Source organism: Diabrotica undecimpunctata, chromosome 9 (assembly GCF_040954645.1).
Source record: "Diabrotica undecimpunctata isolate CICGRU chromosome 9, icDiaUnde3, whole genome shotgun sequence".
Lineage (NCBI taxonomy): Eukaryota > Metazoa > Arthropoda > Insecta > Coleoptera > Chrysomelidae > Diabrotica > Diabrotica undecimpunctata.
Window position 1 is genome coordinate 100,729,025 of NC_092811.1, and position 27,379 is coordinate 100,756,403.

Below are 27,379 nucleotides of genomic sequence, written 5' to 3' on the forward strand. Positions count from 1 at the left end.
GATTTCGAATTATATCACATTGATCGAGAAGTCCGGAGATAGGGCATCCCAACTATATAATGGTAGAGTAACGAAGAAGAGTTAATAATACATTAATATTCCACAAAATACCATTTATTATTATTTTTAAAATTGTGTTTAAAACATTATACATTGTTATGTACAATGGCAATATAATTAAATTAAGTTCCTTCAACTTCTTTTTCTGGAAAATCCCAATATTGTCTCTCTGCTTTAGCTGTTAGACAATAAACTGCGGAAAGGACCACTGACGTGGCCAATATAATCCACATACATAATCTCCATTCTTCCAATGTCTCATTTTTTGCTATAGCTCCAACCATAAAAGGTCCAATAATACCGGTGAACGATCCTAGACCGTTAACAATTGCCATTATGGTACCTACGGTAAAAAACAAGATAACTATAAATGATTAATCAATTAATTCCATTATTTAGTAGTCGCATGGGATAAGATTAAAAGAAATTTTAAAACCATTGAAAAATGTTTTTCAACTACCTATTATCTATTCATAATGTGAAAAATTTGATTAAGAATATTGCCTTATCTGCGTCTATCTTCGAATATATCTTAGCTATAGTATGTTGGTTTTTTCCTTATCAACAAAAAGATTGAATTCAGAATTCAGCGTATTGGTAGATTATCATCATTATCATCAATCAGCCATCGCGTCCACTGCTGGACATAGGCCTCCCTCAGTTCTTTCCAGTGTTCTCTACACTGGGCGGTTGTAGCCATTTTCCCGTTACACGTTTTATATAATCGGTTCATCTAGTCGGTGGTCGTCCTCGACTTCTTTTATAGTTTCTGGGCCTCCATTCCATAATACGTCTTGTCCACCGTCCATCTTGTGTTCTGGCTAAGTGCCCTGCCCAGTTCCACTTAAGCGTCGTGGTTCTTTCGATGACGTCTTGAACTCCTGATCTTTGCCTGATTAGTTGGTTTGTTATGTGGTTATGTGATCTTGAAGGCTCACGTTCAGCATTGCACGTTTCATGATTCATTGTGTAACTCTGAGTTTATTCGCAGATTTTTGCGTGAGTGTTAAAGTCTCTGCTCCATAAGTTTGTACAGGCAAAACACATTGGTTATAAACCTTTCGCTTGAGACACATGAGAATTGAACTTTTTAGAATACGGCTTGATTTGCCAAATGCTGCCCATGTCAGGCCTATTCGCCTCTGTATTTCATGTGTTTGATTGTCTCTGCTGACTTTTAAGCGAATGTATCATAGAAACTGTACCCTGTAAGTTATCTGCGATTAATATAACATCATCTGCAAACTTTAGATGATTTAATCTTTCTCCATCTATATTGATGCCCATATCTTGCCATTGAGTGTTCTTAAATATTGACCCTAGAGCTGCCGTGAACAATTTTGGTGAAATATTGTCGCCTTGTCTAACTCTTCGACCTAAGCTGAATTTTTCTGTGTCTTCGTGTAGTCGTATACTTGATGTAGCGTTCTCGTAGATGTTTTTGATTAGTGTCGTATACCTGTAATCTATTCGGCTTTGATTTAGGGCTTCCAGTACTGTTTCAAACTCTAGAGAATCAAAAGCCTTCTCGTAATCGACAAATGCAAGAACCAGTAGTATGTTGTACTCGATGCACTTTTCTATTAAGATCTTTATGGTATGCAAATGGTCAAGCCCAAGAAACTGCCTGTTTCCTTGGCTAATAGAAATCAAGTTTAGGTGTTAGTCTCTTTGTTAAGATTTTGATAAAGAGTTTGTACATATGTATCAAGAGGCTGATGGGTCTATAATTTTCTAATATAGTAATATCGCCTTTTTTGTGTAACTAGACTATCACTGCATTGTTCCAGTCTTTTGGAATCGTATCCGCATGTAAGCATTTATTAAACAGTTCGCTTACTGATTTTAATAGAATTTCTCCTCCTGCTTTTATTGCCTCAATAACGAGTCCATCATCATCAGGCGATCGATGGTTCTTCATTTCCTTTAAAGCTGCTCTTACTTCTGACACAGTAATGGGTAAAAGTATTTCCGATCCCTGATTTATGAGAGTCTTGATTCGTGTCGGGAAATTGTCTTGTGGTCTTTGGCTGGTATAGAGGTCTTTATAAAACTCTCTGGTTATTTTCAGAATGTTTTGTTTATCTGTTGTTGCCTTTCCTTCTTTCACTCTCAGCTTGTATATTTCTTTTTTACTTTGTGTGGGTTTTCTTCTCATTATCTTTAAACCTTTGTTCTCTTCTACTATTTGAGTAATTACATTAGTATTATATCTTCTTACATATTCTATAATTTCCGCTGAAATTCTTTTATTTGGTTTTCTATATTCTTCTTTGTTTCCCTTTTCGTTCTCGCTTAGGTTTCGTCGTATTTCCATGAGAGCTTTTGTATCTTTGCTAATCTTTTCACTTTTGGTGTTATTTTTCTTGCAAAATTTGAGTTGTGCTTTTCTAACCGAGTCTTGTGATTGTGATCGTCGATACTAAGGAGGTTTGGGATTATTACTCTGTAAAGTTTCGGCTATATTTTTTATGTATGTTTCTGGCTGATTTGGTGAATTCCAAACTATGCGTTTGCAACTGTTTAACATCTTTTTGTAGGTTTATCATTACTCTAGCTCTTACTGGTCTGTGGTCGCTTCGTACTTATAGTTTATTGAGTACAGTGGCATCTTGAATAATTTGCTTTTTGTCTGTTATTATATAGTCATATTCGCTCTTAGTTCTTCCGCCTGGACTAGCCCACGTCCATTTTCTATTCTGTTTCTTCTTAAAAAAGGTGTTCAGTGCATACAGTTTGTGTTGGAGTAGAAAGTTGGTAAGCATTTTGCCTCTTTCGTTTCTTACTCCGATTCCAAAATCTCCGATTGCCACTTCTTGTTCTTCCTTTTTTCTTCTGAGTTTCCCGTTAAAATCTCCCATTATCAGATTGTAATTAGCCGGTTCCTGCTTTTTTGCTCTTTCAATTTCCTCATAGAAGGCTTCAGAAATTTCATCTTCGTAATAGCTGGTGGGAGCGTATACCTGGATTATTTTCAGATTGTATCTCTTATTTAGTCTTAGATTTATATACATAACTCTTAGGGAGATGCAGTCAATGCTCTGTATATTTTTCTGTAATTTTTTGTGTACTAATAAACCTATTCCTCCAGTTGTCGATTCTGCTTCCCTTTTATAGTGGAATATATTGCCTGATTTTAGTTTGACCTGATCTTCACCTCTTCTTTTGACTTCGCTAATTCCTATAATCCCATTTCAAATGTTCAAGTTCTTCCTTAAGTTCTTTTCATCCTTAGAAAAGGTTCTTACATGATACGTAATTATGTGCAGCGTTCGTCGTTCTTGGTAGCCTCCTACAACCCGGGGATTCTTCGCACCCTCTGCCCGCTGTCCCTGAGCCCTACCGCTACCTTGATTGGAAACTAGCGAGCTGCCGGGGACTGAGGGCCGTTTTCTTGAATGCCTGTTCATGCTGAGGGGGTTTTGGCATTTTAAACATCACGCTTGCCAGGCGGTTTGGTGAGTTGGTTTGGGAAATTGGTAGGATAGTAGGTATTGGGTAGGAATGGGGTTAGGACATGATTTCTCCACAGGAGTTGAGAGATAATCAAGACTCGCGTAGGGCAGGGTCGCATCCCTGAAGTAAGTCTATTCTCCACTGGGATTGTGGAAGAGTACCTACCCGCTACCGCTAGTATCGCTATCTATCCACCGCTCTCTATCTACCGCTCTCTATCTACCGCTATCTATCTACCTTACTGGTAGATAGATAGATTTAATGAGGTGGCCTTTGGCGTATTCCACTGCAACCTTTTCAGATCTATTGTGGTCCTATAATTCTAGATTACAGATTCTGATTGTAGAAAATTAATTGTGTTTTCTACAATAAATGTTAAATAAATAAACGATAATAATTATTATTTTCACTAATATATCTTACTAAATTATAGACTATACGATCAGCACGACATTCCTTCTTCGTGCCGTTTCGGATCTTCTGCGCCTGTCAGTTTTTTACAATTCCACTGTTAAAACCAACTACCCTTAACGCACTTCGTTTATGTCTTTTCAAATAGAAGTCAAACTTCGCAAGTCAAACTTCCTTTTCAGCTTCTCAACTAGAGGCAAGTAATATTTCATCTCACGCTTCTTAAATAGAAGTAGTTTTTAAGTATAACTTATTTTATTAAATAGTTAACTATATTAAATTCAGTGTCTGTGCATCTAATATGTAAGTACCTGAAATTATTCTTTCATACAGAAGAAAATCGACAGTTTTTGTGTCATCACTTTATTAATGCCGGTCCTACAAATTACAGAGTTGCCGGATATACAACAAACTATAAATTTGTTTGCTCTATAAGTTGCATTTAATTAGTTTTAAGAACAATTAAGCGGAACCGTTGTGAATTTTATGAACATTTATGTTTTTATTGTCATTAAAAAGGGCAATTTTTATTTTCAATTTGACTATTCACTACATTATTACTAATCCGCAATTTTGCGACCTATTGTTCGCTGGCCCTTCAAGGTTAATATTTATTTTTTATCTACCAAATGTAGGAAAGTGAGACTATAATTTTTTAAATATTGACTTTTTAAATCATCGAAACAGCTACCTCATTCTTTCCCCTACACTGATCCTTTTTAAAAGGTCTCAGAATGTATAAAATGTGCTCTGCTATATACTATGGCTTTGACTGTGTTCCTGTCTTTGCTTAGTTTAGTTTTGCTTTACATTTTGGTGAAAGTTCAATAATGAACTGTTTCGCCTGTCTTTGTCCTGGTTAAATCGTCCACCGTTCCAGAGATTTGTGTGCCACCAACTTTCTTGTAGCTGTTCTTGTTACTGCCTTTGCAACGCCGCAAAAGTGTTTCGGTCCAATGAATTATATTAATGAGCTTTGTTTGGCCATTTCATCTGCTTTTTCATTGCCCTTATGACACTCGTGTCCAGGTACCCAGGCTACCGTAACCTTGCTGTGGTCTCTTAGTTAATTTAGGGCACCCACACAATCCCATACTAGCTTAGAATTGACCTTTGCAGAATTTAGTGTCTTTGGCGCTGCCTGGCAATTTGTAAAGATGGCAATTGAACGGTGCGTTTTCTTGTGAACAAAGCAAGCAATTACCGGGTAATTGCTTGCTTTGTTCCTAATATACCGGCTTCTATACTCTCAGACGTTTTTGAGCCACTCAGTGTACCAGGCAGTTTCTGTTTGCATGGATTCACTTTCCTTCCAGTCTTCCCTGCCTGGTATATTAATTTTGAATTTAGCATTCAATTCAATTTAAAGCACAGACATGCTAGCCTTTGTGTGTTACTTAGCAGCCTTATTGCTCCTACTTGCTGCCTCTTTGTCCACCACGTCACAGACTCTTAGGTTATCATTGGTCTAATATCCCTTGTGTATAACCAAAGGCTCATTTTGGGGTTAAGTCCCCAATTTTTTACCACACAATGGAATCGCTGTTCCTCCCAGCACTGGTGGTTTGAGGCCTTGTAATGCTCTCTTTTTTGCGAAGTTGATGATTTACGTTTTTTGAGCATTGACTGCCAGTCTCTCTTGTTTACACCAAATATCAACTATATTTAGCGCTACTTGCATTCCCAGACTTATTCATACTCATACTTATTCAGATACAACCTGGGCAAATCTTCCCCTGAAGACGATTGCAATATTGTCAGCATATCCTAGACAGTAAAAGTCATTTGTGGACCGATTTTTGAGAATATCATCTACCAAGGTAGAAGTAATAGAACTCCTCCTTGTGGTCAGCGTTTACATGCTCTTGCTTTGCTGGTTCCTTGATCCAGAGTGGATATTACTATCCTATTCTCCAGGGTTGCTCTTATTCATCTGCCTAATACGCAGGTGTACCGTATTGGTAACACAACTAATATTTTACATAGAATATATTATGGCCAATTGATATTTTCTTTCTTTCAGCCCTGAAAAAGTGAATAAATATTCACGAAAATGTTATGCCGAACAATTGATACACATTGAGATTTTTATTGCAGATTCATCCAATATTTAAAAGTCTACTTTATAACTAACTGTAAAGATTAACCTTTTCTTCTTAATATATTATGTATATGTATATATGTTCGTAAGGAAAGCTTACCTCCGTAATGAATAGTAATATCATTGACATTGACCTTCATGCCAGAAAAAAAGGGTCCAACCAGGAAGAACGATATTGAAACTAACACCTGGGCTGCCCATCGGTTACATCCAACGTATACCATAAGAACTAGCAATAAAGACGGTACTATACAAGCAAACGCAGTGTATAACTTTCTAGCAGTTAATAAACTCAGCCAATTTCTATTAGTCACAAAATCCGCTACGTAGGCGAAGAATATGTTCGCCACCCACAGGGCTAGGAAAGGTAAAGCGGTGGTGTTGGCGTTGGATTTAACGTTCATCTTCAAAATTTCTTTTAGATATTTCGGTAAATCGGTTAGAAGTGTAAAGAAGATGAAGTTATGACTAAGCTGGCCAGCTAGTAGTCCCCAAACCTACAAAAATATTAAAAAATGAACACTTTTCCAAAAAACTTCTTGTTAAAAACAACGAAAATGTGATAAATTCTTTTATAAAGGTAAAAAGTTTAAAATGTAAATTTACGTAATATTTATTATTTATTTTTAAACGAGCCTTATATATATATATATATATATATATATATATATATATATATATATATATATATATATATATATATATATATATATATCCATATTAGAATTAGAATAAAATGAAGTGAAGTAGAATAAATTAGAGTAAAATAAAATTACAATAAAATAAAATAGATTACAATAAAGTAAAATAATACATAATAAAATTAATTACAATAAAACAGAATAGAGTATTTTATTCTAATGTCTGTCTTTAATTTTATTTTTTTATTTTAGTTTATTATCCATAGTTTTTTATGTAGCTTAATATATCTTTGAAAGAAAATTTATGACGCACCATTAATATTTTACAGGAGGTTTAAGGAACAATTTTTTAGTTGAAGAGACAAGCTTGTTGACATTTTCGTAAGTTCTTTATATTTTCGGCCACGCGCTCATTATGGACAAAGCATGTGAGATGGATGCGGTTGGGATAGAATAACTGATATATCTGATCTAAAGTTTCACACTACAAAGAAGCAACTTTCCATAACTTTGACTGTATCTCTTTATTTACGTCAAAAAACTGAACCATAAAAGAAACGAGTTTTACAGCCTTGTGATTTCTTGCATAAGTTGAAATATCAAATAAATGGGATCTATCCATCTCTTCAATACTAGCTAATAAGCTGAATAGAGCTAATTGACGTTTCAATTTCCACTTCGGAAATCGTTCTCAAGATACAATAGAGCTAAATCAACAGGTTTCAGAGCTGACTGCTTTGTTCTGGCAAAGCTAAACTTATATGCAATTTCAAAGTCACTAAACATAATGCTGTTTAACTAACTAATAAAGTCATTTGACCGGAACCTGTGGTGGTGCTTGATCTTATGGAAGGCCTGAGTTAGCTCAGCAGATCTAACTTTTTTTATTGATTTGATATTTGACATTTTGGCTTACTGGTTCTGGGGGCACTCATTCTGTCCGTATTTTTCACTGATGTGATGTGTTGTCTTATATCTGACCGTCCATCACCATGAGGAATACTTAAAACAGTATTACAAACGGTGCACTTTGCTTCATTGTCATAGTGTCCCTTTTTAATGTTCTTCCATTCTTTGGAGTACTCCTCCTAATGGGTCCTATTCACATGCGGATCTGTCCGGCAGATATGTCCGACGGACAGATTCTCCGGACAGATCCGCATGTGTGTATCCATGTGTACGTCGTATATGTCTCGCAACCTGTCTGTGGTTCAAGACGACGAACACAAAGAGCGAGCCAGACATATATGCTTCTTCTTCTTCTTTTTATGTAGACATGACTCTGTCTGTTTTTCAATGTGCCTCCAGTAAGTTGTCGTTCCATCGTTTTCGGGGTCTTTCTACTGACCGTCTTCCTATTGGGGAACCGTCTCTTGTCGTCTTTACTACTTTATTTGTTGTCATTCGGCTTTATGATCGTTCCATTCTACTCTTCTATTTCTTACCCAGTTCTTGATGTTCTCCACCTTGCATTTACGTCGTATATCTGTACTTCTGTCTCTGTCCCTTAGTGTCTTACCATAAACTTTTCTAAGTGTTTTCATCCCTGCTGTTTCTAACATCCTTTTGGTCCTCTCTGTGTCAGGTAGAGTTTCTGCCGCGTATGTCATTATTGGTCTGATGACTGTTTTTCTAAAGTCTGCCTTTCATTTCTTTCCCGATATTTTTATTTCTCCATATTGTTTCATTCAGGCAGCCTGAGGTTCTGTTTGCTCTATTCACTTGATCTTCCACTTCAGTTTCGAGCTTTCCGTAGCTAGATAATGTGATGCCTAGATATTTAAACTTTGTTCTAATATCTGACTTTCTGCTCCAATTTACATCTTAATAAATTTGCTGTTGTAACCATGCATTTTGTCTTTTTTGGGTAAAGCATGTTAAATTTTCTGGCGGCTATATTAAATTGGTGCAGCATACGTTGTAAATCGTCTTCACTTTGAGAGAGTACTGCGTCGTCTGCATAGCAGATTATTTTTAAGCTGTTTTTTAGAAAAACATATATGCATGTGTGAATATTTTCGAAGATTTGTTTGCCGAACGAAGAGTATGTATAAATTTGTATTCTAACCACGGTAGTAAATGCATGTAGAATATAAAAAGTAAAGAATATTGTAACCATGCCGTAAAACATGTAAAAATGCTAAGAAATTTGCCCAGATGCAGATCTTCTATCATATATAACTATCGTCAAATAAAATGTGAAGAGGGATATGAGATGTGTACCAAACAAACACTTGTAACAAAACAAACACAGGCAGCCACACTGACAGGTCTGAGCCCGGTTGGATAGCCGCCTGCAGAATGAGCGAGTTCAACTGCCGACGAGAGAAGAATGTGGCAATGGGAAAATTTAACTGTCGTGAAGAGGGGTGACAAAAGTGTATCATCAACCCAACGTAAATACGGGACATTTAGGTGGCCCGAGAGACTTTTTCGGGACTCCAGGTACCATCGTAATAAAATGGGAAAATCCAGTTTTTACAGGACGTTTTGGTCACCCTACTTTAATCGCCACTTAAGTCTATGCACGTGCGGAGATGAATATCTATGCCTATCCACATGAGAGACAATTAAGGAACTTTGAATATTGTTTTAAGTACAGCTGGTTCCTAAAAAAACTGATACGACTCTTAGCAAGATTTGATCATTTTGAGCAGTGTATTTGATTGGTCTGACATTATATTATATTTATTATGACATACAAATAATAAAATAAACAAACAAAATTAAACAATTGATTACATATATGTTAATTCATAAATTGTAATAATTATTGAGGTCTAAATTTTGATATTATTTTGAATTCCTGCATTTTATAAATAGTACACTCGCAATCATAAAATCCGGGTCATCTTAAAAATTTCAAGTTTCTTGAATATTTTTGCCTCTGGTGCAGTAATAACCTTTTTTTGGCTAATGTATTGTTTACTTATCATCAATGTTTGTTTTGAAAGAAAAAAAAATGGTTTTTTATTGTTTTTATTGAAAAAAAACAGAAAACAAATCAAATTGTTCAATTACCAATATCGTGTATTGCCTCCCCTTGCTCTAATAACCTCTTGCAGACGACGGGACATACTCTCAATTTTTCTCCGGATTACATGTTGTGGTATGATATTCCACTCTCTCACTAACAGATCCTTAAGCTTCTGTGCGTTGTTAGGAGGAGGTGTATGGGTTTGAATACGTTTTTTCAAATCGTCCCAGAGATGTTCGATGGGATTCAGGTCCGGAGACCTAGCTGGCCAGGGTACCCTCGTAATTCCAACTTCGTCCAAGTATTACATACTTATCCTGGCAACGTGCGGTAGCACGTTGTCCTGCATAAAAACGGCGTTTTCTCCAAGCCCTGCCATGTTGGGCATAACATGTTCTTCCGGAATCTCCGTAATGTACCTTCGTGCAGTTAGGGACCCATTTTCGATGAAGGGTAATTCTGTGTAGAAGTCGGAAGATATACCTCCCCAAGCCATGACCGAGCCTCCACCAAATGGCATTCTTGGAGCAATGCAAGCTTGTGAAAATCGTTCACCGGTTCTCCTCCAAACTCTTACACGTCCATCGGATCCAGTTAGGCAGAAACGAAATTCATCTGTGAATAACACTTTGCTACAATCGTTAATTCCCCAATGCGCGTATTGTCGAGCAAAAGCTAGTCGTGCAACTCGCGGCACCCGGCGAAGTGGCGGTCCTCTAGTCATTACCCGAGAAGATAGTCAAGAAAAAGTTCCTCTAGACGATTTTGATGCATAACCGCAGTTGAGGTCCGGTTTCGTAAAGCCTGAAACACAAGGAAACGGTCATCTAGTGCCTTGGTCGTTCTTCTTCGTCCAGAGCCAGGTCGCCTGGTTAGCAAACTTGCCTCCTGAAAGCGTTGAAGCACTAGTTGAACCGTAGAAAGGCTTACGCCAACATTTCTTGCGACTTGCCGTTGGATGTGACCGTCTTCCACAAGTGCAACAATTTGTACCGTTTCAACAACAGTCAAAGGCATTTTTGTCAAAAAATAAATAATGGCACTAATAAACACTAATGGTGGCAATAATAAACGTTTGTCCGTTGCATTTGAACAGAAAGTCGAAGTACAAACGAGACATTTAAAACAAGCGGAGTTACAGGTAGCGTTCATTTTGGGAAGTGTGCACTTTACCGCGAAATCGGCACTATTGGAATTCTTTGTTACAAAGGAAACCGCAACAATTCTCAGAAACATGCATTAGTTTGTATTTGTGTTATTATTATTTACGAAAAAAGCTCGTTAAAAATGAAATATCGGTGATTTTCAAGGTGACCCGGATTTTATGATCGCGAGTGTATATACCTAAATGATAGTTTTTACATAAAATAGGGTTGTTATTATTATTTTTATTATTAATAAAGAATAAAACAAACGACTTAACTCAACAATATATTAAAGCAAAAATTGTAACCAAATTAAAAGATAACTGGGCAGTATCAGAAGCAGCAAAACATTTTAACATAAGCAGAACCACAGTTTTTCTATTAATAAAAAATGGAGGGAACAAGAAACTCTCGAAAGAAAGCGAGGGTCAGGAAGACCAAAACTATACTAAATTTATGTATGTAAAAATAAAATTAATATTTTGTAATATCTCCATCAGCATTGATAACAGTTTGTAGTCTTGGGTTCATCTACGTGAAAGTAAATTGTCTTCTTCAGAGAGCTCTTTCTAAACCTGTTGTACGCCGTGCCACAGCTTTTCAGCATTTTGAGGTATAAAATTACGCCGATACAACCGTTTTCTAATTACCCCCCACACATTCTCGAGGTATAGCACCTTCTCGACACCATAGCTGGACCATGGCAAGGGTTCGATGTTGTTATTCTGGAGCACTGGTTTATTATATTTGCAGTGTGAACGGGATAATTATCTTGCTGGAGGATACAATTATTTTCTGGATACAACTGTTCTAAATTGGAAAACATGATGTTTTCTAGAATATTCAGATAAATCTGCCCAACAAACCTGCCATAAATACGCCATACCATTCCCATCCCTCTAGATGAAATCCATCCCCATACATTGGCGCTAAAATGACCAGCTGCTCGATATCTATCAACATATAGAGGATTAAATCTACTATTATCTGGTCTATACACGCCAATTTTGCTCTTTTTAGAAGATTGAAAAATTTTCTCATCTGTAAATATTACCCTGTCCCAAAAATCTTAATTTTGTAGCTGATGGTTCGGTACCTTAGACGCGATGTTTTAATTCTGCGTCAAGTTGTTGTCTTTCTTGCCGGAAACTGTGATATAATTCTTGCAGTTTTCGCATCTTCAAAAGGATTCTATTCTAATCTCTCCAAAAGCGTACGAACTTCATGAGCGGTAGATATTTTTATTATTATTAAATATTGTTGTTCTGCTTACGTTAAAATTGTTCGCTACGGCAGATAATAACCAACCATCTTCTAATTGCGTTACAATTATTGCTTTTAGTTCTTTGCTAGCATGTGGAGCAATTTTTTGAGGTTGAACAGAATAAGTTATCTGACAAATTTTAAGATTTGGCAGTGACAATGACAGTATGTAAAGAATAAGTAATTATCCTTCGAAATACACTGCTCAATTTTCTACAAAATTCGCTTTAAGAGTCGTATCAGTTCTTTTAGGCACGAGCTGTACAATTAGGGCAAAGCTTGCTAGCTGTTTTTGCAAATATAATTACTAATATGTGCCAAAAATAAGCATTATATTCGGTTCTGTCGATGACCGTAAAAACATGTAAATGAATATGCACGTATACATTTGTATAATATTCTAAAATCTATTGATCGTCATATTTTGGACATATAGAGTTTAGGAATGTACTATCTTAAGAAAGACCCACATTTATTATTATAATTTCAAAGCAAAGAGTTCTAGATACAGTTTTGAAATTTTGATCACTTGATTTACTATATAAGCCCTTTTTTATCCAAATTATATGAAGATGTATAAAAATTTAGTTCGATAGAATCGTATCATTTATATACGTTAGAAGATGTCCAATAATTCCTATCCTTGTGGCCGTATTGATAAAATGGATGTAAATATTAGGGCTGTAAGATTTCCATAGACTTTATACTTACAGGCAAGGAGGTACAAATAGACTTCCAAGGTACCTTAAACTTCGTTTTTTGCTCCACTTCGGTAACCAGATAATTCTTCTCTTCTTCGGTGATAAAAGGATGTGTAGTAGGCCTTGAAAATACATATACGTAATAAAAGAAGCACCATACTAAGGCACATATTCCCCAAACATAAAATGGAACTACCCAACTTTTGGCTCCTGTTATCATCATCCCTAAAAATAAAATCAAGGTAAGACACACTTTTAAACTAGATTATGAAATTCAAAAGATATATTATCAGTTTATTTTGTTAAATTAGCAATAAATTACTTTTGTAGCTGTTAAATGATTTTTTAATTTGACGATACTTATAAGTACAACTATATAATGTAAGTAATTATACCTGTCAGGATACTGCCAGTGACAGTTCCCATGTTTGAACCTCCAAAGGCAATTCCTCCCAAAAAGCCCCTTTGATGTTTTGGTATCCAACACTGTATAAAAGTAGAAATAGTTGGTAACATTGGACCTTGAGCAAATCCTAATATAATTCTCAATATGATTGCTCCATAGGAGCTGCCATATTGGATGGCCAGAGGAGTCAAGATGGACACTACTGAAGACACTATCATGCAGGTACCCATTACATGTCTGGCTCCAAATTTATCTGCCAACCATCCTCCTGGGATGTGACTTATAAAGTAACTAGAAAAACAAAAATGTTATATAGTATTATTTACAAATTATTCCGTAAAGGAAGGCGATAAGCAACGTGAATCAGTTCTTTTTAGTGTGTTGTAAGTGTATCGTGGTTCAGGCAGGAATTGATTAACACAGTGTTGCCATATATGACAAATAAACAGAAATACGAAATATTGAATAACTTTCCTGAAATAAAATCCATTTTATGTATGTTTGTATGCGAAAGTACTGTTTATATAAACTCGTATAAAACAATATTTAGTTTAGTTTAGTTTACAAAGTTTACAAACTAAATATTGTCCGACAAGCAAAAAAGATGAAAAACTGAGTCAACCCACGAAAACCCTTATAGAACTAAGGCGACAAATGAAAGGTGATAACACTACAATCAAAGAAGCGATAAATCAAATAAATAAGACGATCACAAAGGCAATAAGAAAAGACATAAGAAACTACAATGTAGAAAAAACAAAACAGGCAATAGAGCAAAATAAGAACATGAAAGTTTTGAAGAGGAGCGTACAAAAGGGGAAAATAGAAATTAACCAACTGAGAAACAGCACCGGAGAAGAAACAACGAACAGAGATAAAATATTAAGAATAGTCGAAGAGTTCTACACAGAGTTATATAGATCAAGAAAAAAAGATAACAATACGGAACCTCCAATTACACTAAAAACTGGGGTATTAAACCAAGGATCAGATTTAATGCCCGATATAACAAAATCAGAAATCAAAGAAGCCCTGAAGAAAATGAAAAATAATCGAACCCCGGGTGAAGATGGAATAGTATCAGAAGCACTAAAAATTGGAGGGGATGTATTACTTGAAAAAATTAAACAACTTTTCAATATCTGCCTTCACAGCGCCAATATTCCAACAGACTGGAACAACGCTACTATGATTCTATTACATAAAGCAGGAGATAAAGCAAATTTAGAGAATTACAGACCGATTATCCTCCTCAGCCATATATATATATATATAAGTTGTTTACGCGAATACTAGTTAAGAGAATGGAAAGAAAATTAGAGACTTATCAACCAAGGGAACAGGCAGGATTCCGAAAAAGTTACGGAACAAATGACCATCTACAAAGTATAAAAACCCTAATAGAGAAAGCAGTGGAATACAATAAACCTCTAGTTCTAATATTTATCGATTTTCACAAAGCCTTTGACACAGTTGAGCTAAGCAAAATATTACAGGCGCTTAAAGAATGCAGGCTAGATTATAGATATACTAAATTATTATACAAAATATACCTGCAGGCAACAACCACTGTCAGATTACATACTAACAGTAATCGCATAAAAATAGAACGGGGGGTTAGACAAGGAGACCCAATGTCACCTAAACTTTTTAATACGGTGCTAGAACATGCTTTTAAGAATTTGGATTGGATGACAAAGGGAATAAAAATAGATGGAGAATATCTAAACAACTTACGTTTCGCCGATGATATACTTATAATAGCTGAAGATCTAGGTATGGCAAGAGAGATGGTACAGGAACTCGTTGTGGCTACAGAAAGTGTAGGTTTAAATATAAATATCTCGAAAACAAAAATCATGACCAATTTGGTACCCAACCAGAACATCAGTATTGGTGGAAAAGAAATAGAACTCGTAGATAGATATAAATACCTGGGACATGAAATTATGATTGGCAGGGATAACCAGACTCATGAACTGAAGAGAAGAATCGGCCTTGGGTGGGCAGCATTTGGAAAACTGAGAGAAACTTTTAAAAGTGAGCTGCCCACATGCCTAAAGAGAAAGGTATTTGATCAGTGCGTCCTCCCAGTCTTGACATACGGAGCAGAAACACTTACCTTAACAAAAGCAGCAGCTACCAAACTGAAAGTCACGCAGAGAAGAATGGAGCCGTCCATGTTAGGAATAACTCTGCGAGACAGAATAACCAACGAAGACATCAGGAGAAGAACCGGAGTGACTGACATCATCGATAAGATAGCCAGACTAAAATGGAGATGGGCAGGACACATAGCCAGAATGACAGATGGGCGATGGACAAAGAGGTTATTGGAATGGAGGCCAAGGGAAGACAAGAGAAGCGTCGGTCGACCACCTACAAGATGGACTGACGATTTAAGAAGACTCAATAAAAACTGGATGAGAGCGGCGCAAGATAGACGGGGTTGGAAACACGAAGAAGAGGCCTATGTTCAGCAGTGGACTCTTGAGGCTGGATGATGATGATGATAAAACAATAACTTATTAAAACACAGGTGTGCGTGTAATTATTTAGACGTGGACTGTAATACAATTAATTATAACAATAAATGTATCAATTTTAAACAGAACGAAGAACGCATTGTAGTTATATTCTTTGTAGATGATACAGATGCTGTAAACTGCAAATTTAATATATATATATATATATATATATATATATATATATATATATATATATATATATATATAATATATATATATATATATGTATATATATATATATATATATATATATATATATATATATATATATATATATATATATATGAATACAAAGATGAATTAAACACATTTAAAGAGACTAGTGAGGGTCCAGATAATATCCCAATGGTCTTTCTTAAACATTCACTTGAGAATGCACACAATCATCCACTGAATATATTTAATATTATTTGGACAGAAATTTCCAACGGCGTGGAGAGAATCTACTTTAAAACAAATGGACAATAATCAAATGTGATAATACAAACAGAGAAATTAACATGAACGAAGAATATCTGCCAGTACTGGTACCTTCCTTATTAAATTTAACTTAAATTAATATTTAAATTTTTTTTTATATTCCAATTTACTTATGAAAATCTTTTTGGTAAGTCCAAGGGTTTGTATCTCTTAAGTCTTCTCACTTCCTTGCTGTTGTTCAGTAGGTTTGCCGCACTAGAATTTGGGTGAATTTCTAACTGCTTTAAATGGCTTGTTTATTTCTTAGCGCACAACACTCACTGAGAGATCACGATGTATGACTTTATTAGGGACGCTATGGGACGAAGAATTGGTAATAAACTAATGGGTCTGTATGAAGTTACGGATTCTAAACTCTTGCCTATTTTATAGATTAGAGAGGATGGCATTTTGTGGTAATTGACATAAGACGAATCCAGTAACCAACTAATAACCAGAAGCTTTCTTTTTATTAGTATTAAGTACTGCGTCAATGATTTCGTTTTTTTTCTAAAAGATTTAATAGACAGACTGTCCATACCAGATAGACTTTTGTTATGGACAGTCCAAATATCTATGAATATTTTTCTCTTTCTTTGGTTGTAACTCACTGGGAAATGGAGTAAAGGTAGTTTTTAAGTGTTCGAGAAATATATTTGCTTTTTCGTTATCAGTGCGTTCCCAATGTTCATTACTCGCTTTGATAGGTTATGGTCGTAAAAATTTTCTGGTAGCCTTCCAAAGGGTGTAATCTGTGGCTTCTAATGGCGATAAATCTCTCAGATATTATGCAGTTGATGTATTTTTAGACCATTTAGCATTTTATACCTTGGAAGGTCCTCAGGGACTCCTTGTTAGGCTTATTATTGGTTGGTGAGGTGGATTCCCAGCAAGCTTTCTGAATACATGTGATGAGATGATCCACAGCGGTGTCTAGATCACCTTCTGTCTTTGGATATTAGTTTATGTTTAAGTTATTAGTAATGGTTTCTTTAAACAAAGTCCAATAGGTTTTTGATGAATAAAGCGTAGGAGGTCTAGGTAAATAAATTATTTCAGAAGTCAGGGTGAGAACTATTAGCGAGTGATATGTAGTTCACCTGTAGAATAACTCTTGAGGTTATTAATATTAATTGCCTGAAGTAGTTGTTTGCTACGTGGGTTCATCAATCTAGAGGCCTAAAAGGATGTTTCGCATTGTGATCACCACCGGCTAGAAACCTTGAGCCAAGTGATTAAAAATTCAGAAAATTGATTTGTTTTTATTTTATGATGGGAGGGCAGTATAATGATGATATAGTGATTCACCCACTCCAGCCTTTAATTACTATGTTTGTGGCTGTGTCTAATGTTTGAAATGTTTCTAATTTTATGACTATGTCCTTCGATTTCTGATGTTAGCGTAGGTATATCAATCGAATAGTGCACATTTTTCAGGACTACTTTATAACTATGCTCTTGCTTGGGTTAATAAGTGTGGAATTTAACTTTTGTCTTTGTTAATATTTTTATTAAAGTTAAAACTTTAATTTAATTATTTACAATTAGTTTACAACTATAGCCATCTTTAGCAACAGAGTTTATTACGGTTGCACATTGATTCACATCTAATACATTGGGAACAAATTGGTGGGGGTTTATAGTCTGCGTCATTACTTTTTTGCTGGTCTGTTCGGTTTCCAAGTTCTCTTCGTTAAGTGCTTGGAATCGGTTATGAAGATTTGTTTTCAGAACGAAATCAGATAATGTTTTTTGACGTAAGTTTTTTATTGAATGTTCTGGACTTCGTTTTCTTCCGGGTTTGGGCTGTGTGCCATTGCGTTTCATCATCGGTTGTTTCCCCTCTTTCTTCATTGTTGCAATCACTGTATCTGAGAATTTTGCGATGATCTATGTGATAAGAATAATAAGATGTACTGCATGCAAACTATTAGAAAAAAATGGTCAACCGTCGTCTCCTTTGAACACTTAAAGATCGAAATACTATAATTACAAAACAAAGTGGTTTTCGACAAAATAGATCAACTCTAGACAATATTATAGACCTAGAAAACAATGCACATAAAGGCCCCTTCCTTTATCAAAAATATATTGCAATATTCTAGTGAAAGAGACTAAGATAATGCCTGGCGCCACCGTATCGTCAAATTACTGTATGATTATGAAATTGAAGGACACTGCCTTGCTATTATAAAAAACTTACATAAAGGTATATACAAGGCCGAGTTAATGATAACTTGTCGTCAAAAGTGTAATTAGAAAATGGGATTCCTCAGGTATCTGTTATAAGTCCTATGCTATTTATAATTGCCATAAATGATATTATACGAAATCTAAAACTCCCACTTAAAAGCCAATTATATGCTGACTATCTCGTTATATTCTATCAAAACAAAAACTTAACCAAACTCTCACAACTTGTACAGAATTTCTTGTTAAATATTGAAAAATGGTCACAGGAAACTGGATTCATCTTTTTAATAACTAAAACTAAATATATAGTATTCTCTAAAACAAAGTCAGTACACCAATTTCATTACATCTATACAAACAAACATTACAACAACAAGATTCACTGAAATTGCTGGGAGTCACTTTTGACAAAAAGTTGAATTGGAAAGAAAATATTAATAAGCTAACTTGTAAATGTTATAAAAGATTAAATTTACTAAAAATTTTAGCACACAAAAATTGGGGTTCAGGCAGGAATACATTGTTAATGAGATACAGAACTATTATAAGATCCCAGTTAGACTACGCGGCTATAGCTTATACTTCAGCATAATATGTTTGGGAACCTTTTGTACAACACAAATTGAAAGTTTACTTTAACGAAGCTAATGAATTCTCGTTAAATGATAAAAGAGCTTCTCTTAGTCTAAAGTATGCAACAAAAATTAAGCATAATCCAAGAAATCCTGTCCATAGAAATACTTTTACTGATATTTTCCCATGCCTCACAGCAAATCCCCGTTCTGCTAAATCTTTCTATAAAAGAATAAAAGACCATTTGCATCGATTTGACATTGTCATATCTCAATGTCTTGCTTACGCATGATCATAATCCACCTTGAAATAACCGTATACCATCATATAACTTTAAACTTACGTCATTTGCCAAAAGCGCCACTAATCATGATTTAATTATTTCACATTTAGAAAAATCCTTAGTCGCTATAAAAATCATGCCAGATATACACTGATGGTTCAAAACCAATTGAAAGTGTGGAAGCATCTGTAGTAACTCTAGAGAAGGTCCTTAAATTTAAACTACCTAATGTTCGTACTATCTATACTCTATACAGTCGAACTGTATGCTCTCTATCGTGCGATAGAACTAACCAATCTGACAAAAAACTGCAAATATATTATCTTAACACTCAGTACCATACAAAGCATCTGGCAACTCTTTACACAAAACCCGCTTTAAAAAAAATTACTTTTTAAATTATTTTACTAAAAACTGTCCTTTATCAGGCTCATATGAATCATAATGAGATACATTTCATCTGGATTCCATCCCATATAGAAATAAAAGGCAACGAAATTGCAGACTATAGTGCTAAAGACGAGATAGTGAGTGATGTTTCAGAATTTGTAAACACATCGGTATCAACGGATGTGTAAAATTCAAAGTTAAACCAAGTAAAACTCCACATAGCGGCGTAGAGACATGGAATGTGTTACCTACCTCGAGGAGCAAAGAAATAATAATAACGCATCTTATACTCATACTAGGTTAACGCATGATTACTTAATTAAAAAGTGCAAATCCAAGCGGTGTGACATTTGGAATACCACACTAACAATAAAACACATACTATATGAATGTCACCTATATAATTAAAAATCAACGAAGTAACAAGATACCAGCACCACCTTTAGAAGCTCTAGGTACAGACTGTAATTTCAACAATATTCTAAATTTCTTGAAAGACATTAATCCATCAAATTTAATAAACTTATATGTAATCTATTAATTTGCCACTATTGGCCATTTGGTCGATACGATTATCTAAATAAAAAAAAGTTCTATTTGGTCAGTGTTATTACATAGCACCGCGACATGATCTCTGAAGGTTTATACAATTAATCATCTCGAGGCGTTTGAGATGTGATTGCATTGAAGAATGCTCCGAATACCCTCAACAGCTATGCAGACCAACGCAGCTGTGTTAAATATAGCAAATGCCGTTTTATTATTTGTCTTGTGTGTAGTTTGGGTTTATTTTTTAAGTCTTTTGGTTGGTGTCTCATTGGAAGTTCCCCATCTCCCAAGGCAAATGTCTATCTCCGCCACTGTGTTGAACAAATATTTCGATTAGCTAAAGACCTAGAACAACTAACCAATGTAATTCCCAACGTTAGAAGGATGTAATACGGCTCCGAAAAATATTAAAAAAACAATTTAATTTAAATAGAATTATCTATAAAAAAAAGTAAATAGCACAATTATTAAAAAAAAAAGATAAGTTAAAAGACATCACAAAGAAAGTGACAAATAGGCAAGGCAATGAAGCATTAAGTCTACCAATTTTACGCAGCTAGATTTATTTATTTATCGTATACTTGACACATTTACATTTAAATTTACATATATTTTGTATAAAACATAATACATATGTTTACAGACGAACATCTAACTTATTCAAATCTATCGACCAGAGTCCAGAGTCTATCGACTCTGAAGTCGACATTAGGAAATCCTCTGGCCTGCCAGAATAGGATCTTGTGGGACACTGTTCTATAATGTGACAGGTGGTTTGTGGTTGTCCGCAGTCACAGAGTGGCGATGGTCGTTTGCCCCATTTGTGCATCATGTAACCGCATCTGCCGTGTTGGGTTCTCATTCAGTTCAGCATAGTCCATATGTAAGTCAAAACCTGGTGGTTTTTGTGTGATGCAGGGTAAGCTGCTATTTTGTTGTTCCATCTATTCTCGAGTCCAAGTGGTTGTTAAGTTGAACTCATTTTCCACAGCAGTTTGTGCTGTCGTCTATTGGCGGCGTATAGATGGTTACCGTTAGCAGCATCTATATCTTGATGGATTGGCAGGATCTCGTTACTAAGTATCTTTCTGTACTCACAGTGAGATAGTGTATGCGCCCTAGTTTGGGTGGTGGAGTGTGGCTCAGTACTGGGAGCCATTGCGTAGAGGTGGATTTGATAACGCCAGCAATATTTCTCATTGTATTGTTCAATTGGGTAACTACTTTGTGTATATGTGGGCTGTTAAGCCAGGCTGAAGAGCAGTATTCCGCGGTTAGGAAGACAAGGCCCAGGGCAGATGATCGCAAGGTGGAAACCGATGCTCCTGGATTTAAGTTTTTCCGCTGTTTTTGACAGATGTTCCTTGAAAGATAGGGTTCTGTCAATAGTCACCCCAAGGTACTTTGGTATTTCATTGTAGGCGAGTGTCGTGTTTTCGAATTGGATGTTGAGTGTTCTTCCTGCAAGCTTGTTATTTAGGTGGAAAATGGAAACCTCTGTTTTGGTAGCGTTTGGTTGGACCACCATTTACGGAAATACTTTCCCACTGTGTGTAAGTCCGCAGTGAGGATTTCTTCTGTTTCTTCAAATGACTTACACCTTGTTGCAAGGACCCAGTCATCGACGTAACCAAACTTCCTTGATGTGTTTTCTGGTATATCAGCAATGTACAGGCTAAAGAGGAGAGGAGCTAGGACAGATCCCTGAGACAGTCTATTCTTCAGATTTCTTGGGGTGCTGATGTCGGTTCCCATGACTACTTGAATGGTTCTGTCGACTAGCATGCTGTTGATTATTCGAGTGGATTTACAGGAGATTGTACGGAAGAGCTTGTATAGCATGCCTTCTCTCCAGACTGTATCGTAGGCCGCTGTTAGATCTATGAATGCGGAAAAGTTTTAAGTTTTCTCTTCTCTGGAACCCTGCCTCAATAAATATGGAAAGTGAAAGAACCTGATCTGTGCAGCTTCTTTTCGGTCGGAAACCTGCCTGATCAACCGGTATTGATTCAAGTAGCTTTAGACTAATTCTGTAGCTAGTAGCCAGATGAGTCGCTATGAAACTTTTTGCATTCGATTCGGGAAAGTTTCACGAAAGTTTTTAAACAAAATTCATGGTGGTAAAAAGAAAATTGTATTTTGTGCATAAGAAAAATGCAAATCAAACGAAAGTCATTATTCGGCGGTTTTTTCCAAGGTATCTGGTGCCCAGGGTGGACATCCTCTCGTGAAGTGTTATGGTAATTTGTTATTTAAGATTTTTATGAAAGTTTGGAATCAAATAAGAGATAAAATATGATTTCTTTAAAATAAATACAATTTTTTTTTAAATTAAGTAAATAAAGATGATTACCAAATGTGTCATTTAAATTTAATTCTTCTGTATCTTCTTCTATATCCGATGATTGATTTTTTTACATAGGTATCCATATTTGTGTCATTGGACGAATTGCGTATTATAGACAATCCCATATTCAGGAAGTAGTGAAGCGACATCTTATTCCATACCTAAACACCGATCAAAAATCGATTTTTCAACAGGACAATGCCAGACCGCATGTTACCTGAAAATCGTTAGCCTTCATGGATCAACATCACATCAACCATTTACCTTGGCCACCATGATCGCCTGATCTGTATCCAATTGAATATGTCTGGCGGGAGCTGCTACAAGGAAGATTATAATATGTATCATCTGGCACTTTATCAGTGCTACCAACTGCTTAAAAGCGCCAAATTAAAAAAGTAATTTTTTAGGTAATTTTTGAAGTTATATGTTACATGATGTATTCTGACGTCATTTATCAACGAAATATTCGTGATTATGAACCTCGAAAACACCCGAGTACTCACTGTCGACTGATTTATAATGAAATTAACATAAAACTCCAGAAGACGTGGTCCACCCTGGGCACCAGGTAGCTCGAGAACCATCGACATTATCGTAGTCGTGTTCAGCGACCTCGAAAACCTCTGAAAATAAAATTGAACGCATTCCTGTCGATATTTTCCAAGTTGCAAATCTTTCGTTTTCTATGTACTTTAGAAATGCATTTTCCTTAGGAACAAAATGCAATTTTCATTTTACCGCCATGAATTTTGTTCACAAACTTTAATGACACATTTTCGAATCAAATACAAAATGTTGCATAGCGATTCATCTTGCTGCCGAAAATTGGTAGCTTTAGGGCTTTTTAGTGCTTTATTGCCTCGCCTAAAAACGTCATTAGGCTTGTCATTTTGTAAGAAAAAATATTGCGGTTCGACAGAAACGATTACAGAATGTAGGCCAAGGCTTAAAAGAAAAACCACCAGATGGACTGATGATTTAAACAACATAACAGGAAATTAGATTACATCTGTAATAGACAGAGAAGCTTGGTTACTGGCTGAGGTCACAAATAGCTAGATGATGATATACATCTACATACTCGTAATCTTCTAGAATGGGAGTTTTGTCTAATATATCATCTTACCTTGTAAAAAATGCATAGAGTATTCCAGCCTCCATATCGTGATCCCACTTAAAAGTTCCACCCTCTATATCCTCAATTGGTTCATAGACATAATTCGGGCAAGCCTGACTCGTTACATTATTTCGATCTTGTATCATTTCTGTTATAGCAATGTTTAGAACAACTCTCAAATGATATGCATTTAATAATGCCAACTGCATCATAATTACAAGTACATATCTTTGGCCAAATACAAACTTTCCACAAAGACATTTTAAAGGATGCCATGGCATTTCGTAGTTATTTCATGAATTAAAAATGATTAAACTGTTTTAAAAAAATTTCCCAAACTTATACAAAATATCATTTTAAAACGTCAAAGATGACAACAATCTTAGAAGGTTTAGCTCACAATAAAATATACAGTAAGTCCGCTGGATCTTAGCACATTGTCATCATTCATATTATACGAAATAAACCAAAACATCTGAGTGAAACTAACGTCGGTGATAATAATTAGAAAATGGCTAACATTACGATGAACGTTTTTAAACTTCTTTTTTTTTATTTATTGGATTTTGAAAACTAGGTATATATTTATTGTGATTTTTACGTGATTTTAAACGTGATTTTTCAACTTTCGGAAACTTACAGATTGTTCAATAACATCTACATTAAATAAATATTTAAATCGTAGTAACCAGAAATAAAAGTGTCTTCATTGCATATAAGTAGACTTCGGCAAATATGCATATTGCATATTTTGCATATTGTGCATATTTTATGCAAATATTTCATATTTTGGCATATTTGTATAAAAGTTTGCATAAAGTGCATAAAAGTTCAGATTTTTATACTGTATTTGAAAATTTTTAAACATACCAATTTATTTCAATTCTTGTATAAAATTTTGTAGTCATTTTAATCAAGAAATGATCTAAGTACGTAATCTCTACAGGTACAAAACATTTACAATTTCAAAGAAGATCAATTTAAGTAGCCCTCAACATTCTTAGAAAGTCTCGGTCACTGAGGCATTCAGTTATTGGATAATCGCTAAGGGTTCGCTCATTTGCATTTTATGATCTAATCCCCAAATCTATCTACAATTTATTGTATCTTAACAGCAGGTAAACGGCTAATAGTTTTGTTCCTAATTTAGGGATTTTCCAAAATCTCCCAGTTTATTGAATTAGGTACCTAAACATTTCTAATTTGATGCTCAGATTTGTAAATCATTTTTGTTTTGATATTCAAAGCGTAAACACTCGTTGTGCGTAACAAAAAGGAAGATTGTGATTTTATAATGCCTAAAACAACCAGTGCTTCAACTTGGGTTAAACCTTATAAAGAGCTGTCTATGGATATGGGAAAAATCTACTGTTCAGTCTGTGGCAAAATTGTAAGTATCTAATATTTTCTATTAAATATCTAATATTTCATACATACAGGGTGTTTCCAAATGACACTTACAACGTTTGACTGTAGATACTTCTCGAAAAATTGAACAAAACGATATAGTTAATGAGGGGTCAAACTTATTTACTTTTCGAGATACAGGGTGTTAAAATTAAAAAAAATTAAATTGTTTTAGTTAATAACAACAATAACTTTAAAACCAATAAACGTATTTACTTGAAATTTAGTACTCGTAGGTTGTTTTTAAATGAAAAATAGCTTCCTTTAGTGAGAAAAAATTGTCCATGGTACAATACAATGGTGTGTATTTAGAAAAATTTTTCACCTTTACTTTTTTTTATGAAGTCAGCTATTCTAAAACACAATTATTTTTATTGTAATTGAATTAACAAAAAAAAAAACTTTTGTTGAATTTTAAAATAAGTTATATGATGTACTAATGGTTAGTAACAAAAACTAATTTGTGGATTAATACTGCATTTAAAACACTTAGTGAGTGTTTTTTTTTCCAAACCAGTTATTTGATTAACCAAAAACACCTTGTGTATTTTTATATTTTAAAGGTTGGGTTAAAATAAAGGTTTTTATTTTTATTTATAGATAGCATGTGAGAAGAAATTTCAGATAGACCAACATGTGAGAACTGCTTCACACATTGCAAAAAAAGGAAAAATAGGAGGAAAACATCAAACTTCAATGGCTAAATGTTTCCAATCTACTTCAAAAAAATTAGATGAGCAAGAAACTTTTAATGAAGACTTGTGTCGCGCATTAGTGTCTGCAAACATACCGCTTTCAAAATTAGCAAATGTAAATTTTAGTTCGTTTCTAAAAAAATATTGCAAACTTAATGTTCCAAGTGATCGGTCTCTAAGAAGAAATAATGTGAACGGGCTATACTCGTCGGTGTTAATTAATATTAAGGAAGAAATTGCAGATAATTATTTTTACATATCTGTAGACGAAACCACTGATTCCTCAGGAAAGTATATTGCTCATTTATTGATTGGTGTTCTTAAAGAAGATACCTTACCAAAATCTCATCTTATTTCATGCCAGCAACTTGAGAAAACAAATGCTTTAACAATTTCGCGTTTTATACAAGAAACATTAGCAACTTTTTTTCTTCCGACAACTATTCCTTCTAATAAATTACTGCTTATTTTATCGGATGCTGCTCCTTATATGGTGAAAGCAGGACAAAATTTAAAAATATTTTTCCCAGATTTAATACATGTTACTTGTGTAGCGCATGGATTAAACAGAGTTGCAGAGGAAATACGAAAAAAGTTTCCTCTTGTAAATACCATGATATCCAGTGTCAAAAAAGTATTTCTTAAATCTCCTATAAGAATTCAACTTTATAAAGAAATGCTACCTAACATTCCTCTTCCACCACAACCTATTTTAACGCGATGGGGAACATGGTTAGAAGCAGCTAATTTTTATGCAGATCATTTTGTTAAACTAAAAAACATAATTGATACGTTAACAGATGAAAGTTCCCAATCTCTTTTGGATTCTAAACAAACTTTTCAGAGTAACTTGATTCAACAAGAACTTTCATTTATAAAATCAAATGTTAGTTTTGTTCAAAAAACAATTACTCAGTTAGAATCACCAAAACTGTCATTGTTCGAAAGTACAGCATTAATAAAAGAATTTGCGTCATGTTGTCGGAACGTTAGAGGTAATATTGGAAAAGATATTTTAAAAAAATTTGAAGCTACTATGGAAAAAAATTAAGGTTACCATATTCTTTCTGAAGTAGTCAGTGTTCTAGCTGGAAATATTTCGGAAACAATTAATTTAGAACCAAATGTTTTGGTTAGTTTGAAAAATGCTCCCGTTACATCAGTTGATGTTGAACGAAGTTTTTCCATATATAAATATATGTACTCAGACAGAAGCCACAAGTTTTTGTTAGAAAATTTTGAACACCACTTGGTCATTTATTGTTACCATAATTCTAAATAAGTTTATTCATACTTAAAAATGATGTAGTTACTTAAAATAAATGTAAATCTTAATGAATAGTAGGAAATATTTAGTTATGTACACTTTTTTTTAAATAAAATTGTTACTATTTTACGATTTTTTTATTTATTTGTATGCATATTTTGTAAAATATTTGCATATTTTCGGGTAAACACGTGCATATTTATGCGCATATTTTCTACATTTTTATTTGCATATTTGCCGAAGTCTACATATAAGCAAATAGATGATTTTTGATCTAAAAGCTGAATAAAAATCTACCTCAGGGCTTCATAATCTTGATCATTCTGTTGCATCATCTTGATCATTCTGTTTATTCAGTGTTAATTATAGTTTTCAGAATTAATTAATTACTGAGAATATAAACTGGA

At 34.7% G+C, this 27,379-nt stretch overlaps 2 protein-coding genes across 2 annotated transcripts in view; one reads left to right on the forward strand and one right to left on the reverse strand.

The window, feature by feature from the left end:
• LOC140450324 (uncharacterized) overlaps positions 1–27,379 on the forward strand; it is a 205,740-nt gene that overhangs the window by 64,484 nt on the left and 113,877 nt on the right. The window lies entirely within an intron of this gene.
• LOC140449815 (putative inorganic phosphate cotransporter) lies at positions 107–23,990 on the reverse strand. Its single transcript, XM_072543174.1, has 5 exons — positions 23,613–23,990; positions 13,151–13,452; positions 12,766–12,980; positions 6,129–6,525; positions 107–403 (listed from the first exon to the last, which is right to left on the reverse strand). Exons 1-5 carry the CDS (start codon positions 23,882–23,884, stop codon positions 183–185), a joined length of 1,407 nt encoding a protein of 468 aa, XP_072399275.1. The 5' UTR covers positions 23,885–23,990; the 3' UTR covers positions 107–182.